Source organism: Fistularia commersonii, chromosome 18 (assembly GCF_037954325.1).
Source record: "Fistularia commersonii isolate RoL2024-O1a breed Wild chromosome 18, RoL_Fcom_v1.0, whole genome shotgun sequence".
NCBI classification, from domain to species: domain Eukaryota; kingdom Metazoa; phylum Chordata; class Actinopteri; order Syngnathiformes; family Fistulariidae; genus Fistularia; species Fistularia commersonii.
The window spans coordinates 5,737,501-5,751,252 of NC_141301.1; the positions used below are offsets into that span (position 1 = coordinate 5,737,501).

The 13,752-nt window shown below is 37.3% G+C and overlaps 1 protein-coding gene across 2 annotated transcripts in view; it reads right to left on the minus strand.

The window, feature by feature from the left end:
- Positions 1-13,502, minus strand: part of LOC147224248 (cullin-3-like) — a 32,879-nt gene extending 19,377 nt beyond the window's left edge. The window contains exons 1-2 of one of the 2 annotated variants that reach the window (XM_086164568.1): positions 13,258-13,502; positions 10,756-10,953 (exon numbers count right to left, since the gene is read on the minus strand). In XM_086164568.1, the coding sequence (XP_086020694.1) occupies positions 10,756-10,953; positions 13,258-13,350 (291 nt within the window). In that variant the 5' untranslated portion in view covers positions 13,351-13,502. Of the gene's footprint in view, positions 1-4,263; positions 6,407-10,755; positions 10,954-13,257 lie in introns of those variants that run through there. The other variant, XM_086164569.1, reaches the window with a different exon arrangement.
- Positions 13,503-13,752: the final 250 nt, after the last annotated feature.

The window sequence follows — 13,752 nt, forward strand, 5'->3', positions numbered from 1 at the left end:
TTAAATACTGTCAGCAATAGATGTCTGTGAAAGCTGGATTCTTCACTGGTAGCATTGATATTCCTCACAAAATTTGAGCACACGCTAAAAAGTGAGTCACACCACAATGATCATCAAGCAATGATGTAGTGATGCATCATGGAATATCATTATTTACTCAGCTATCCAGAAGTGTATCATGCATAAAGTGTTGTTTATTATTATAAAATTGGAATCTAAAATACCCCCCTCCAAAATACCCCCCCATTACTTCTCATAGTAATTTTCTTTTCCTTTCGGAAAAGGGGTCACTTCAGTGAATCAACCCCCTCCATCTAATCCTATTCTATGTATCCTGCTCCCTCACACTAATGTCCTCTGTCATTACATCCATAAACCTTTTCTTTGATCTTCCTCTCGGCCTTCTGTCTGGTAGTTCTAACCTTAGCATTCTTCTAACAATATATTCACAATCCCTCCTCTGTACATGATCAAACTATCTCAGTCAGGCTTCTCTGACCTTATCTCCAAAACATCTAACATGGGCTGTCCATCTGATCCAACTTACCCTTGTCACTCCCAAGAACCAAAACAGCCTAATCTCTGCTACCTCCAGCCTTGCTTCCTGTGCTCAGTTCCAATTTGTCTTAACCCATAGACCGTCACTGGTCTCACGACAGTCTTGTACATCTTTCCATTCACTGTGGCTGATATCTTTTATCACACATTAGCCCTGACACTTTTGTCCACCTGTTCCAATCTTCTTGAACATGTTTCTTCACCTCTATTCCACACTCTCCATTGCTCTGGACTGATGACCATAATTACTTAAAATCCTCCACCTTCTTTATCTCCATCCCCAGTAGTCTCACCATTCCACTTTGGTCTTTCTCATTCACTCTCCTAACCTTCCTTCTCATAGTATTTCATAGAAAATTTGACAGTTGTTCGAAAGAGATGGATTGGTGGGTAGTAGATTTTTTAAGAGACAAAAAAATCTTTGATTCCTTTGATTAGATTTGTAAAACATAAGAATAACTGCCGAAAAATAACACATCCACTGAAATAATAGAGAAGCACAAACTAACAGACCAGTATTTAGTTGGTGCACTGACTTGACTTCAATGTGTTTGGCTTCATTATCAGGAAATTTCACTTACAGTAAATGTGATTCATCAGTACCCTTTGTGTCCATCATGAAGCTTGTGGTCAAATTTTTGTTAGTTTCTTGTTTTAGGGTTATCAATTTACAACATTAAAAACAGTTCTTCAAATGAGATAGAGAACAGTCAGTTGTTAAAACTCCCACATTATACATAATTCATATGTCCTCAATATTTCACTTGGTCTGCTGATTAATTTTTGCAACAGAATTGTGCTTGTTGGACTTAGATAACAGAAAATCAGTACGACACGCTTCACATGCAGCTAGCACATATTCTGCAAAAATCAATAATTTATCTAACTGTATATGCCTTTACAACCATCACCTCTGTAGAATGAATCACTTTGGTTTTCTGAAGTTAACCTCACAGTTGACTTGTACAGGACATCTACATTTGTCCCTTAGCCTTAGAGGTAAGATGAAGTGAGGCAGAATATTCTCCGCAGTGACAGAGTGGTAATTTGTGTAGAATTCAATGGACATGTTGGTGCAGGCAATAGAGGTGATGAAGAAGCGATCTGCAGGTTTGCTGAACAGGATGGGAACAGAGGGACGGATGGTGGTAGATTTTGCAAAAAGGATGGAAATGGCTGTAGTGAACACTTTTTTCTAGAAAAGACAGGAACATAGGGTAACTTATGAGAGCAAGGTAGGAGCACACAGGTAGACTAGATAATAGGCAGACAATGTAACCTGAACAAGACCAATGACCGCAAAGTAGTGGTAAGTGAGAATATAGCCAGAGCGTATGTGATGGTGGTTTGAATGATGAATGAAGAGAACAAAGGCAGAGCAAGAGACAAAGTGGCAGGGGATCTTTCTTCAGATAGATAGTTGAGAGGGGCTATGGGTGGTCGGTAAGGGTGGTGAGTAATTGTGTTGTCTTGAGGGAAAATACATAAGGAGACTTGGTGGTGAAGTGTGGTAGTGCAGGAGTACAGGACTATCTCAGAAAATTAGAATATTGTGAATTTTTGTTTTTTAAAGTGCATTACAGAAGATGAAGAACTTTATCACAATATTCTAATTTTCAGAGACAGTCCTTCATATAATGAAGTGGGCCACTGAGGGGACTAAAGAGAGAAGACAGAAGTACAGGAAGATTCAGCGCAAGGTGAAGGTAGAGGTAGCAAAGGCCAAACAAAGGGTGGGTATGTTTACTTGTATGCTAGGTTGGACAGTAAGAAGGGAGAAAAAGATTTATATAGGTTGGCAAAACTGAGAGACACAAAGATGGTAAGACATACAGCAGGTTTGGATGGTAAAGTATAGAAAGGGAAATGTATTGACAGATGCCAGAAGTGTAATGGGATGGTGGAAGGAGGAATATGAAAGACAGTGAGAGGTAGATGAGATAAACATTTTGGACCATGAAGTAGCAGCAATTAGAAAAAGATGAATGGGGAGGGCATCGAAGAGAATGAAGAGTGGAAAGGCAATCAGTCCTGATTGTATACCTGTGGCAGTATGGAAGTGTCTAGCAGAGGCATCAGTACAGTATCTGGTGAAGAGGTGAAGAAACATGTTGAAAAAGGTTGGAATGGGTGGACAAAAGTGTCAGGGGTAAACTGTGATAAGAGTATAAGCCAAAGTGAAAGGAAAGGTGTACAAAACTGCAGTGAGTACATCTGAGGGACGACATCTTAGATGTTTTGGAGATGAGGTTACAGAGGAGACTGAGACGGTTTGGACATGTACAGAGGAGGGGTAATGAACATATGGAAGATGCTGAGGTTGGATCTTCAAGGCAGGAGGCCAAAAGGAAGACCAAAGAGGAGATTTATGGATGAAGAGACATAGAACATGAAGTTATTTGGTGTGAAAGAAGATGATACAGAGAAAAAGGTTAGATGGAGGCATTGATTTGAAGTGGTGACTCGTAAAAGGAGCAGCTAAACAGAAAAAAAGCAGAAGATTCTCAGTAAAGTAGATATAAAGTTGGTGAGACCAGGCTGAGTTTGGCTTGGTAATGTAGAGAGGAGTGACAGTGAATATATTGGCAGGAGGATGCTGAGTTAGAATCTGCCAGGAAGGGGGTCAAGAGGAAGACCAAAAAGAAGATTTATGGATAGAGCAAAAAGAGGCATGAAGTTAGTTGATGTGTGAGAAGAGGATGCAGACAATAAGGTTAGATAGAGGCAGATGATGCTGTGGCAACCCCTGTAGGGAGCAGAGCAGCCAAAAGAAAAGAAGATATTGCCCTGACTGAGTGAACGATTGTCTGTCTGCGATTGACTGGCAACCAGTCAAGGGTTTAGCCCTCCTCTCGCCCTCCTCTCGCCCCATGGGATAGGCTCCGGCATCCTCCGCGACCCTGAGTGCAGAAGATGGATATATGTGTGTATATATATATATGTGTGTGTGTGTATATGTATATAATTTATATATGATATAATCAAATATAATATTATTATTTATATATAATCAAAATAATTTTTTGATATATATATATATATATATATCAAAAAATTATTATGACTTGTATTTGGTTTTGGAAATGTAGCATTTTATCTTGTTTCATGTCTGGTATCTAGCATGGCTTGGACACCTGTTGTTTGAAGTCAATCAGATTTCTATTATTGTTACCAAAAGTAAAACGACAATTAAATGGGATATTTCACTATTAATTGTAGGGTATAGTGCTTACTTTCTGACAATAGCAACACTGCTTGAACTTTACACTAACCTGCAAAATAATTTCACAATCAATCAGCATTTGGCCATGAAGGCAAAACAGACAACAAAACTGTTCCAAATCAAACAAAGACTAAAGTCCTGTTTCACATTACCTTTGGATTGAAATACTGGTACATAATCTGAATACAATCCAATCAGCCTTCAAGCTTGAAATTGAGTAAATCAGCCATCACATCCTTCAAAAATGTCAAAGGAATGTCCTTATCTATCTTGAATATCCCATATCATTTAAACCCTGATAGTTTTATAAGCAGCTGTAGTGATAAGTGACAAAAGACCGCATAAGAACAGAAAAAACAAAAACATGCAAATACGAGCTATTTATTTCTATTGTAAAAGACTATTTCAGCATAGTATGGTTTTCAAAAAGCAAAACTAGAATATATTCACTCTGCAGTTTGATTCAGGAATGCGCAACTTACCTCAGAGTACACTTAGCAGATTCTCAATGACACAGTGAAGCCATCCATTCTTCTCCCTTTTAACAGCTGATTGAATGTTTTTAACCCTCTATTTCACGAGTTCAGGCTCAGAAGACAAACATATCCAGTTTGAAAAAAAAGAAATCAAGGGTTAAGGTAATTTGTAATTCTGAAAGTCTTCATTTTCAAAGTTTTGAATGTACAGATCTGTGCTTCTCATAAAGGCATATGCATGCATTTATTTGAGATTCATTAATATTTTCAGTTATTTCCAAGGACCAATACAATTCTCTGTAACAGGTTGAAACACAGAACTATTTGTGATCAATTAATCCAGCACTCCCCCCACCCCCCTTTCTACTCAATATATGTCTTTTGACCATGTGATGACTTTACATGAAGAGAAATGTGGATAAGACAGGATGTAGCCTGAAATGTACAGGTACCTACCACATCAGAAATCACACTGTTCACTGAATTGTAAATGGAAGCAAGCATAACACTCTGCAGGTTTTCTGAGTGTTCCAGTGATTTTGCTGGGTCACTTATATTTACAGCACGCAAGACTGTATTTAACCAACCATGAATGAGGCCCACTGTGTGTAATGCAGTTGTGAAGCCAGCTTTTTGCTAGTAATCTGAGAGGGTTGCACAGTATACTGTACATGACTGTCTCAGAAAATTAGAACACTGTGATAACAGAAACAAAAACATCATACATTCTGGATTCATTACAAATCAACTGAAATATTGCAAGCCTTTTATTATTTTAATATCGCTGATTATGGCTTACATCTTAAGAAAACTCAAAAATCCTATCTCAAAATATTAGAATATCATGAAAAAATCATTTCTGTTTGTTTAATTACATTACAGAAGATAAAGAACTTTATCACAATATTCTAATTTTCTGAGACAGTCCTGTATACCACAGCTGTATAACTAAACATGTCTGAAAAAGTGATAAAACCAGATCAATGACATTGATTTGAATTATTCATTCTTCTTTCCTTTTTGGTTGCTCCCTTCAGGGGTCACTAAAGTGATTCATGCGCTACCCTCTTCTCTGCATTCACTTCTCTCACACCAAAAAAACATAATGTCCTCATTCACTATATCCATTAATCTCAATATTCCTTTTTCCAATATATTAACTATCTCACCTCTGTACATGTCCAAACCATCTCAATCTTGCCTCGCTTTATCTCCAAAACATCTAACGTGCTCTACCTTGACTGGCTCATTCCTGATCCTATCCACCCTTGTCACTCCCAAAAGGAACCCCAGTATATAAATCGCTACTACCTCTCGCTTTCATTCCTCTTTTCCTCAGTGCCATTGTCTGTTCACAACACAATTTTGCTGGTCTCACCACCGTCTTGTACACCTTTCCTTACATTCTTGCTTTTACTCTTTCATCAGTCATTATACCTGAAGGTTCTCCATCCATTCCAGTCTGTTTCTTTACTTCTTTTCTTCATTCTCCATTGGACTGTTGTCGTCCCCAGCCATTTAAATTCCTCAACCATTTCTTCATATCTCTATCCAAATTCACACATACTCTGTGTTGCTGCAGCTGACTTCCATTGCTGTCCTTTCCAAGGCATACTTGTACCTCTCTACCTCCTCCACCTACTCCATGCTCTTACTACACGTCACAATGTCATCTGCAAAAATCATCGCCCATGGGGATTCCTGTCAAACCCCATCTGTCAGCCTGTCCATCACCATAACAGACAAGAAGGGGCTCATAGCTAATCCCTGAGGCAGTTCCATCTCCACCTTGAAATCCTTTGTCATACCTATGCACACCTTACCACTGTCTGACAGCTCTAATTCATGTCTAGTGACACAGCTCCTCTCACTGTACCATGTCATATTCTAAATACTCAAAGGCACAATTCAGGTCCCTCTGACATTCTCTGTACTTTTTTATCAACATTTTTAAAGCAGGTACTGCATCTGTAGTACTGTTTCTTGGTATTAAACCATACTGCTGATCGCAAATGCTTTCATCTGCCCTCAGTCTCACTTCAACTGCTCTGATCCGTAACTTTGTTGCATGGCTCATTATCTTTATTTCTCCAGTAACCACACATCTGCATATTGTGAACTTTTAGGTTGACTAGACTATTTTAAAATTTTCAACCCTACCTCTCCCTCCCCCCGTATCCACACACGCACACATTTAAATATATTTAAATGTACATAATATAAATCCAGCATTTTGTTGCAAATGCATTCATTTTTATGAATGGTAGATTGGCAGCCACCCTTCTCTATGTATACATATGAACCTGTTTATTATTTGAATAGCTTAGTATGGAATGCACAATAACAAGGTACATTTACACAACACTTACACAAACTTAGCCAAGGTTAATAGAACACAATTCAGCCTCTGATGAGCCCTGCCCCCCTTAGTTACTGGTGCTAAGTCCAATGAGCTGCCTAAGCTGTCAGAATTAGCATTGGCTCTCACACTGCCTGTCAAACAAATCAATGGAGAAATACATAACATTTGGAAAACAAGGCATTTTCAGACAGAGGCAAACATAACTGTTACAATTATGATTTTGAATTAAATACTAGATCACATAAAGCTACGATGTGACACTACTAACATTGCAATTCTGAGCTGTTTATTGACCATGGCCAGATTAGCTTAGCTGGCTAGTTTGCATGGTAGCAGCCGCAAGCCACAGCCGTAGAGCCAAATGATAGTCTTGGCAAATCAGCTAACACCTGCCAAGAACAACATCACATATTTTATGGCTAACTTTCCTTAGAGAAAACAAACCTGGGCCCTTTAAAGCTTCAAAGGTTCAGCTGGGTGTGAAGATGTCCATATAGCTTGATCCACAGACTATACTTTTCAGATTTTTTTGGTTATGAAAAGGGAATAAATTGTTTTCTGGCAGCAGTTGTCACTATTGCAAGTGTTCTAGTAACAATGTTTGATCATATCTATACTAAAAGACAACAAATAGATTTTAATAATGAAGAAATTAGAAGTGACATATAGAAGTCAAGAGAGATCTGCGGTTACAGTGTCAGAATTTCACTTGCCCCTGCCCCTGCCCACTGCTTTTCTGGGATTTGACAGCTTGTGTCATCTGGCCACAGCTTACTAAAGCGTGACTCTTATACAGTATCTAGAGAACTGCACCACTTCATCAGTTTGAGTGTCCTTGGCCACAAAAACATTGAAGACCCTTCCCTTATATACTGTATTCTATTTGTTTCAATCTCCCTATCTTGTGCATTTGTTTCATTTCAAGTGCACTTTCCCCACATGTTAAATTACGATGCAGCCTCAGTAAAATTAACTTGAAGACAAGTAATTTCCTGTAATGAACATTACACTTATGAGATTGCAATATGCAATTTGTCGTTTTTTTGCACAATTCCTTATTCTGTTTTTAACTGTTTTTCCCTTTGCTGCTTTGACCGAATATAAAGGCTCTCCTGATGGTGCATTATTTTATCCCTGCTGCCACAATTATATAGCTTTTTCAACAATGTGGCTTCCCCTATGTCTAAAAATCTTATGGTGATTTAAACTGATGTTTTGATCACTTCTTTAGTCAACTTTTTTTCGCCCGCATTTGCTAAGGCAGTGTTTTTCAACCATTTTTAAGGGATTGCACAGTTTTTTGATGAAAAAAAAAACAAAACACCAAAGCACCAACCAAAAAAAAAGTAACATAATTACACATAACAGCTAATTCAAACAGATATCCAGTGAAGTAGAAGAGTATTTAATTGCTTTAAATAACTGTAACTACATCTCAGGTATCAGCACTTAACAAAATAAAACAATTGCCAGCTAAATTGCTGAATAATGTTTTTGGACCTAATCAGTAAAAACAGTCAAATGACAGAATGAGCTCAAACTCTTCAAAAGTAACTCTCTTCCCTTACTGAACAAGTTCTTAGTAGGCCAATGTTAGTTTATATAACTTCTTGATGCCATATAGATTTGTGAGATGTTCCATGACACAGCAAACTCTGAATCACAATGGAAAAATAATACTCTAGCCAGTTTCACCCCCACACCGTCACTGACCATAGTGGACTCAACAACTCAACTACACTTAAATCACAATGAGACAGGGTTCTCACTCTTTTCTCAAAATTATTTTCCAGAACTTTTAGTGGACATTTTTAGCTGCTATAGTATTACAGATAAGTTATCACATCACAAACCAATACATTACTCTTTCCCACCATGTGTTGCAAAAATATTCTTTTATAGGTTTTATCTTGAATTTTATACATTTGTCCAGATTGCCTCTACGTTTACTCCTCTTTTGCCTGAGGACTGATTTCAAATCTGTACAGTCTATGGCAATAATTAATGACCCTCTGTGACGAATAATGCAAACACACTTTAAGATTACAGAACCACACTAAACTGGCATAACCAACTGAATTACAATACTGCTTTGTGGAATTCTCACCTCAATTTTCGACTTTCTCTCATTTTCTCATTTCAACTTTCACAAAAATATTTTTTAGATTTTCAATAAAACACCAAACTTGTTTCATCTCAGTTAACTTTACACATGTGGCAAATGCATTTCTCGATAATAACAATTTTAAGTCAACTGCAAAAATAGCCAACCACAGTGAGGAGAGGAAGTCCTTACCGGGAATGAAAAGTCACCAAATCTAGCAAAAACACAAATCCAATAAAAACACTGGGTAACAGGGCAGCTCTGAGGGTACATGCAAATGTCTGTCATGCAAATGGCTATTACCATCACGTGTGGCACTGCATCAGTTTGAGGCAGTGCCTCGATGTTGTCCATTGAAGACAGCATGACCGCAGACATACATGAGCATAATGTTTGACCCAATGGCGTTCACCAAAATAAGAAGGTGGGAGAAATAATTTCCTAGGACAACTTACGCTTTTCCAGGACATTTCAATTTTTTTCTCATTTTCCATTCCATCCAATTTCTGTTTTCCTTGACTTTATATTTAATCAATAATTTTCCTGGTCCCCCAGGTTGTCAGGGAACCTTGAATTAGATGTTCCTTCACTTAATAGCAACACACAAATGTCGCTTAAGGTCTTTCTTTGATGATCCTTGAACAACCAGGAGGATTAGAACAGGTTTTGCATTTACAATATGTAACATCTTTTGAAGCTCAACTTGCAGAGAAACTAAGTTGGCAAAACAAAAATTCACCCTTTGACTGAAATGTGATAATATTGATCAAAGTCAGAGATTAAAGACAGTTTCTTGAGGAAAAATTTTAAATCTCTAGAGATAAATTATTTTTTAGATTCCAGAAGGGGGCATTAAAAGCTACTGACAGTAGCACCCATAGAGACAAATGACTATCCATCTATCTCTCTATGAAACCATTGAGTTCTAAACCTATTTTTTTTTTAAATAAATAAGCTTGAATGTCCCCTTGCTGACTTGCATCTTATCTTTTATAAACCATAGTTACTTTATTGCCAGGAATGGTGTTGAGATTTAACAATTACCTTTCACTATTTTATGGTTTGTTCAAGGGTGACACTGTGATGACATTCAGTTGAGCAGTTGCAAAAAGTGTGTCAGTGGTCATTTGTCTCTATTCTTTGTCAGTTATGCAAAAAAACTATTTAAAGTAGTTTGTCACCTCACTCAGAAGAAAAGAGTGACTTGATTTTTGATTTTACATAATTATCAAAAAAGATTCATGAGACAAATGTCATTTTGCAAAGACATTTTTAATGCACTTTCAGAAAAATACACTATATAATGTTGAATATATTTATTGGATTTATCACCCATGTGATAAAAGATACTATCCGTACTTAACAGCCCAATTCTGCTCTATGCAGAACTACAAATAAACAGTCAAGGTGCCTGATTTATCTCAAGAGTATAAAACTTGCCCATAAGTGTGAAAACTTAGATAAGTGAACAAAGTAAACTGTTGTAAAGTTTGCATTTTGACCATACTGCTCATACAGAAAGAGCTGTCAATTTGCCAATCAAAGTTGCACGTAGGTAAATTCCCTCAGTAACATGAAAACCTATTCCCTTCCAAACAGGACAAATAAGACCACAGTAGTCAGTGAATTATTTGACATATTAGTAAATGATTAACCTGTGTAGCTCGTTTGAATTCACGATTATCCATACTCCAATGTGCCACAGAGGTAATTGTTGCCAAATGATGACCAGAAAACATTAATCTACCGGTGACAATCTGCAAGGTTTTTTTTGTTTTTTTTCTCCGGCAGGCTATTTAAAGAGCGTTGTATTTTTCACCTTTGTGAAATAATAGAGATAAAAATTGCAAGAATAAATGAAACATGCCCAAGTAATACTTTATAAACCCCATTATATGCTTAATGTTTATTTTACTTGCTCAAGGAATTTTAAATCGCCAATTATTTTACATTATTTATTGATGTACACGAAGAAGAACAGCCATACCCACTGTTTGGTAAATGTTTCAGACTTCCATTTGCATTGTCTTACTTTGTTGATGAGGTGTTCAGTGACAACCTCCTGTAGGCCAGTGTAGAGCTTCTCTCCATGTTTATGCAGCACCATCGTGTAAGCATTCCTGTACAGCTCCTCAAAGCTCAGACCACTGTTGTTCTTTCTCTGAATCTCCTGAATGGCATTCTTCAGAAGGTCCCATATATTGTTGACATACTTCTCATCCATAGTCATCTGTAAGATGGGCAGGTTGTGTTACATAAGGTGATCATCATCTCTTATGACAACAACTCTTACAACTAAGTATATTTCTTAAAAGCTTTCAGGGCCAAATTGAAATCCACATTTGGCAAATTTGGGCTTTCCATTATTTAAATACATTTAAAACGTGGGCAGAATTTCTCCAATCATGCTGCAGGTTATTATGGAATATTTTTACATTAGAACTCCCCTCTAATTCTTTTAATTCAAACCTCTGTAGTTGACTCACTACAGTAATATAAACATTAGCTAACCAATTTAGATTGTAGGTCATGCTGGATGTTTCATCTTACAATTTTCGTTTTGTTTTGCAAAAGGAATCTTTTGCAAAATAAATCTTTTTAAGTAATCTTTTCACAATATGTAAAACACTGTTGAGATATTTTACATGGTCTGGTCCAACTCGACATAAAAATTAAAAACGTTAAGTAAAAATTTAAAATGTGATTTAGCAGCCTACAATTTGATAAAGCTGCTATTAGTTGGTGGTCACTATTACAGATTATTAGCATTTGGGAGGTTGGACAAGTTCCCACTTGTAAACCCAACTATTGCAGGGAACATTCAATTATTTCTGTTGGGATATTGACATAGTATTTTCTCCTCATGGAACTAAGATTTTAGAATCAATGAAAATTTTATCAGACAAAACCGACTGATTGGACAGTAGCCTAAAAACTTAGGACTATGGCAAAATATTATTCTTAGGTAAGGCCCCACCTATTAATCAACACTAAACCATCATTTGCTGATTTTAACAGAACAGAGACTGGTTGTGTTGTATTATAGGAATCAATTTAAAATTCAGAGCTGTGTAATAGTATTTTAAATTATGGAGGACTAAGCCAAATATGAAAATTAAAAAATAATAAAAATAAAAGAAGAATAATCACTTCTTTAGACGCCAGGTCAATTATTAACACAGTTTATTTCAAAGATGAAGGTTTCTAACCCAAGTTTTGCTCAATCAGTTATGTGTAAATAAATTACATTGCAGATTTTATTAACCACTTATTTTATGAAGGTACAGCATTATTATATTGAAAACTCCTGAGACCTGGCATGCACATGCATGAACATCAAATTTTATTTAGTTCAGTGGAAATTCTGAACAAGTGGCCCCCTTTGCGCAATGTAATTTCTTTCAAAACCTGCATCATGTCAAAAGATGCTTACTTCTTCAGCTCTGAACTGAAGAAGCCTCTCGGATGAGGGTTAAAACATCTTCAAGTTAAATTCAACACCAGAGGTGAAGCTGAATTCCAATGAAAAGCAAGTGTTCAGTCAATACATTTCTGTGTCTGTATGTGCCAGTACTGACATTAACTTGAAGGAAAACAGGATTTATAAAATTAACAACTGTATGATATAACCCCAAAAGAAGGAATGCCCTATTCTGTTTCTTACTGAAAGTCCAAAAATCAAGATACATATCTAATAAACTTTTGTGCCAGACCCATATAAAAACATATCTTGGGCCATAGGAGAAAACTTTGTGTGATTGAGGAACAGCAAGTGTACTTTCGTAGCAGATGACCCCAAAGGCATTGTTTAAATTGATGTTAGATCAACAAATCTCCACATTTCAAAAAGGCCCCTCTATGTTATAGCCCTCTGCATGTAGCTACTAAAATGTTAATTTCACTTCACTTTGGAAGATATGTGAAGAATGGATCTGCCTTTCTGTCAGAGAAAGGAAGCAGTTTGTGTTTGTACAAGAAAAGGTCAGTTAGCAAGTTGGTTTGGTCGGTGACTTGCAGAATAAGGCAATGCCTCTCAGGTGAAAGAAGATGGAACATAGTAACGCCACCTTTTCACTGATGGGCACATTTTCGCATAAATTTCCACAAACCCAGAGCTAGGTTAGCAGGCACGATAGCATTCATGAGTAAGAGCTTTCATTGCAGTTTGGGAGAAAAAGATTATTTATACTATATATTCCACGTCAAACTCAACGATGCAATGCACTTTGGAACGACGTCCAGATAGGTAAAACGTCTGCCGAGTCAAACTAATATTGCTGTCGACCACTCAACCTTTGAAGCATTTGAGGGATGAGTGACGAATGAGACGTTGAGGTGTCCCACAAAAGTTGCCAAATTATTATCCCGCTGCACATAACCTTCCAGACACGGCAGCGTAAGGTTGCACTTTGTTTACAAATATATAACCGCTCTGCTGGTTAGCATCCTAGCTTATGGCTAGCTTACACCGAGACCAGGGTAATCAAGTCACTGCCTGTCGGCAGGCAGTGCACCTAGTTAGGCGTACACTCACGGGAAAGGCCCTTATCCTCATTTTGGTGTCCTTCTTGGTGCCTCCTTTGCTGAGATTGGACATGGTCGCCTCGCTCGTGGGCGCAGTATTCATACGTAAGTACTCTTAAGGGAAGGACTGCTTGTTCATGGAGCAGCCAATAGGCTTATTTCGGGGGTCCGTATGCCAGCACCGCAAGTTTTTTTTTTTTTTTTGACAGTCAAACGCGATGTTTCTCCTTTCAGCAATGGCGGACTAGCCGCCGTGCTCATTGCGCAGAGCTCACACACTCCAATTCACGCGAGAAATCGTAAATGTCAAAACACATTCCCGATTTCTCTAGTACCTGTAGGTACACGACTCGTCAGACGCAGTAGTTGAGAATGAACAATTTTAATAAAAAAAAGAAATAATTGTTTTATATAATTAATAAATATATGCCCTATCAAATCACAAATAATTTACAGAAAATTACATGAAACACACAGACCCGTATATATGCAGAATCCTAAATCT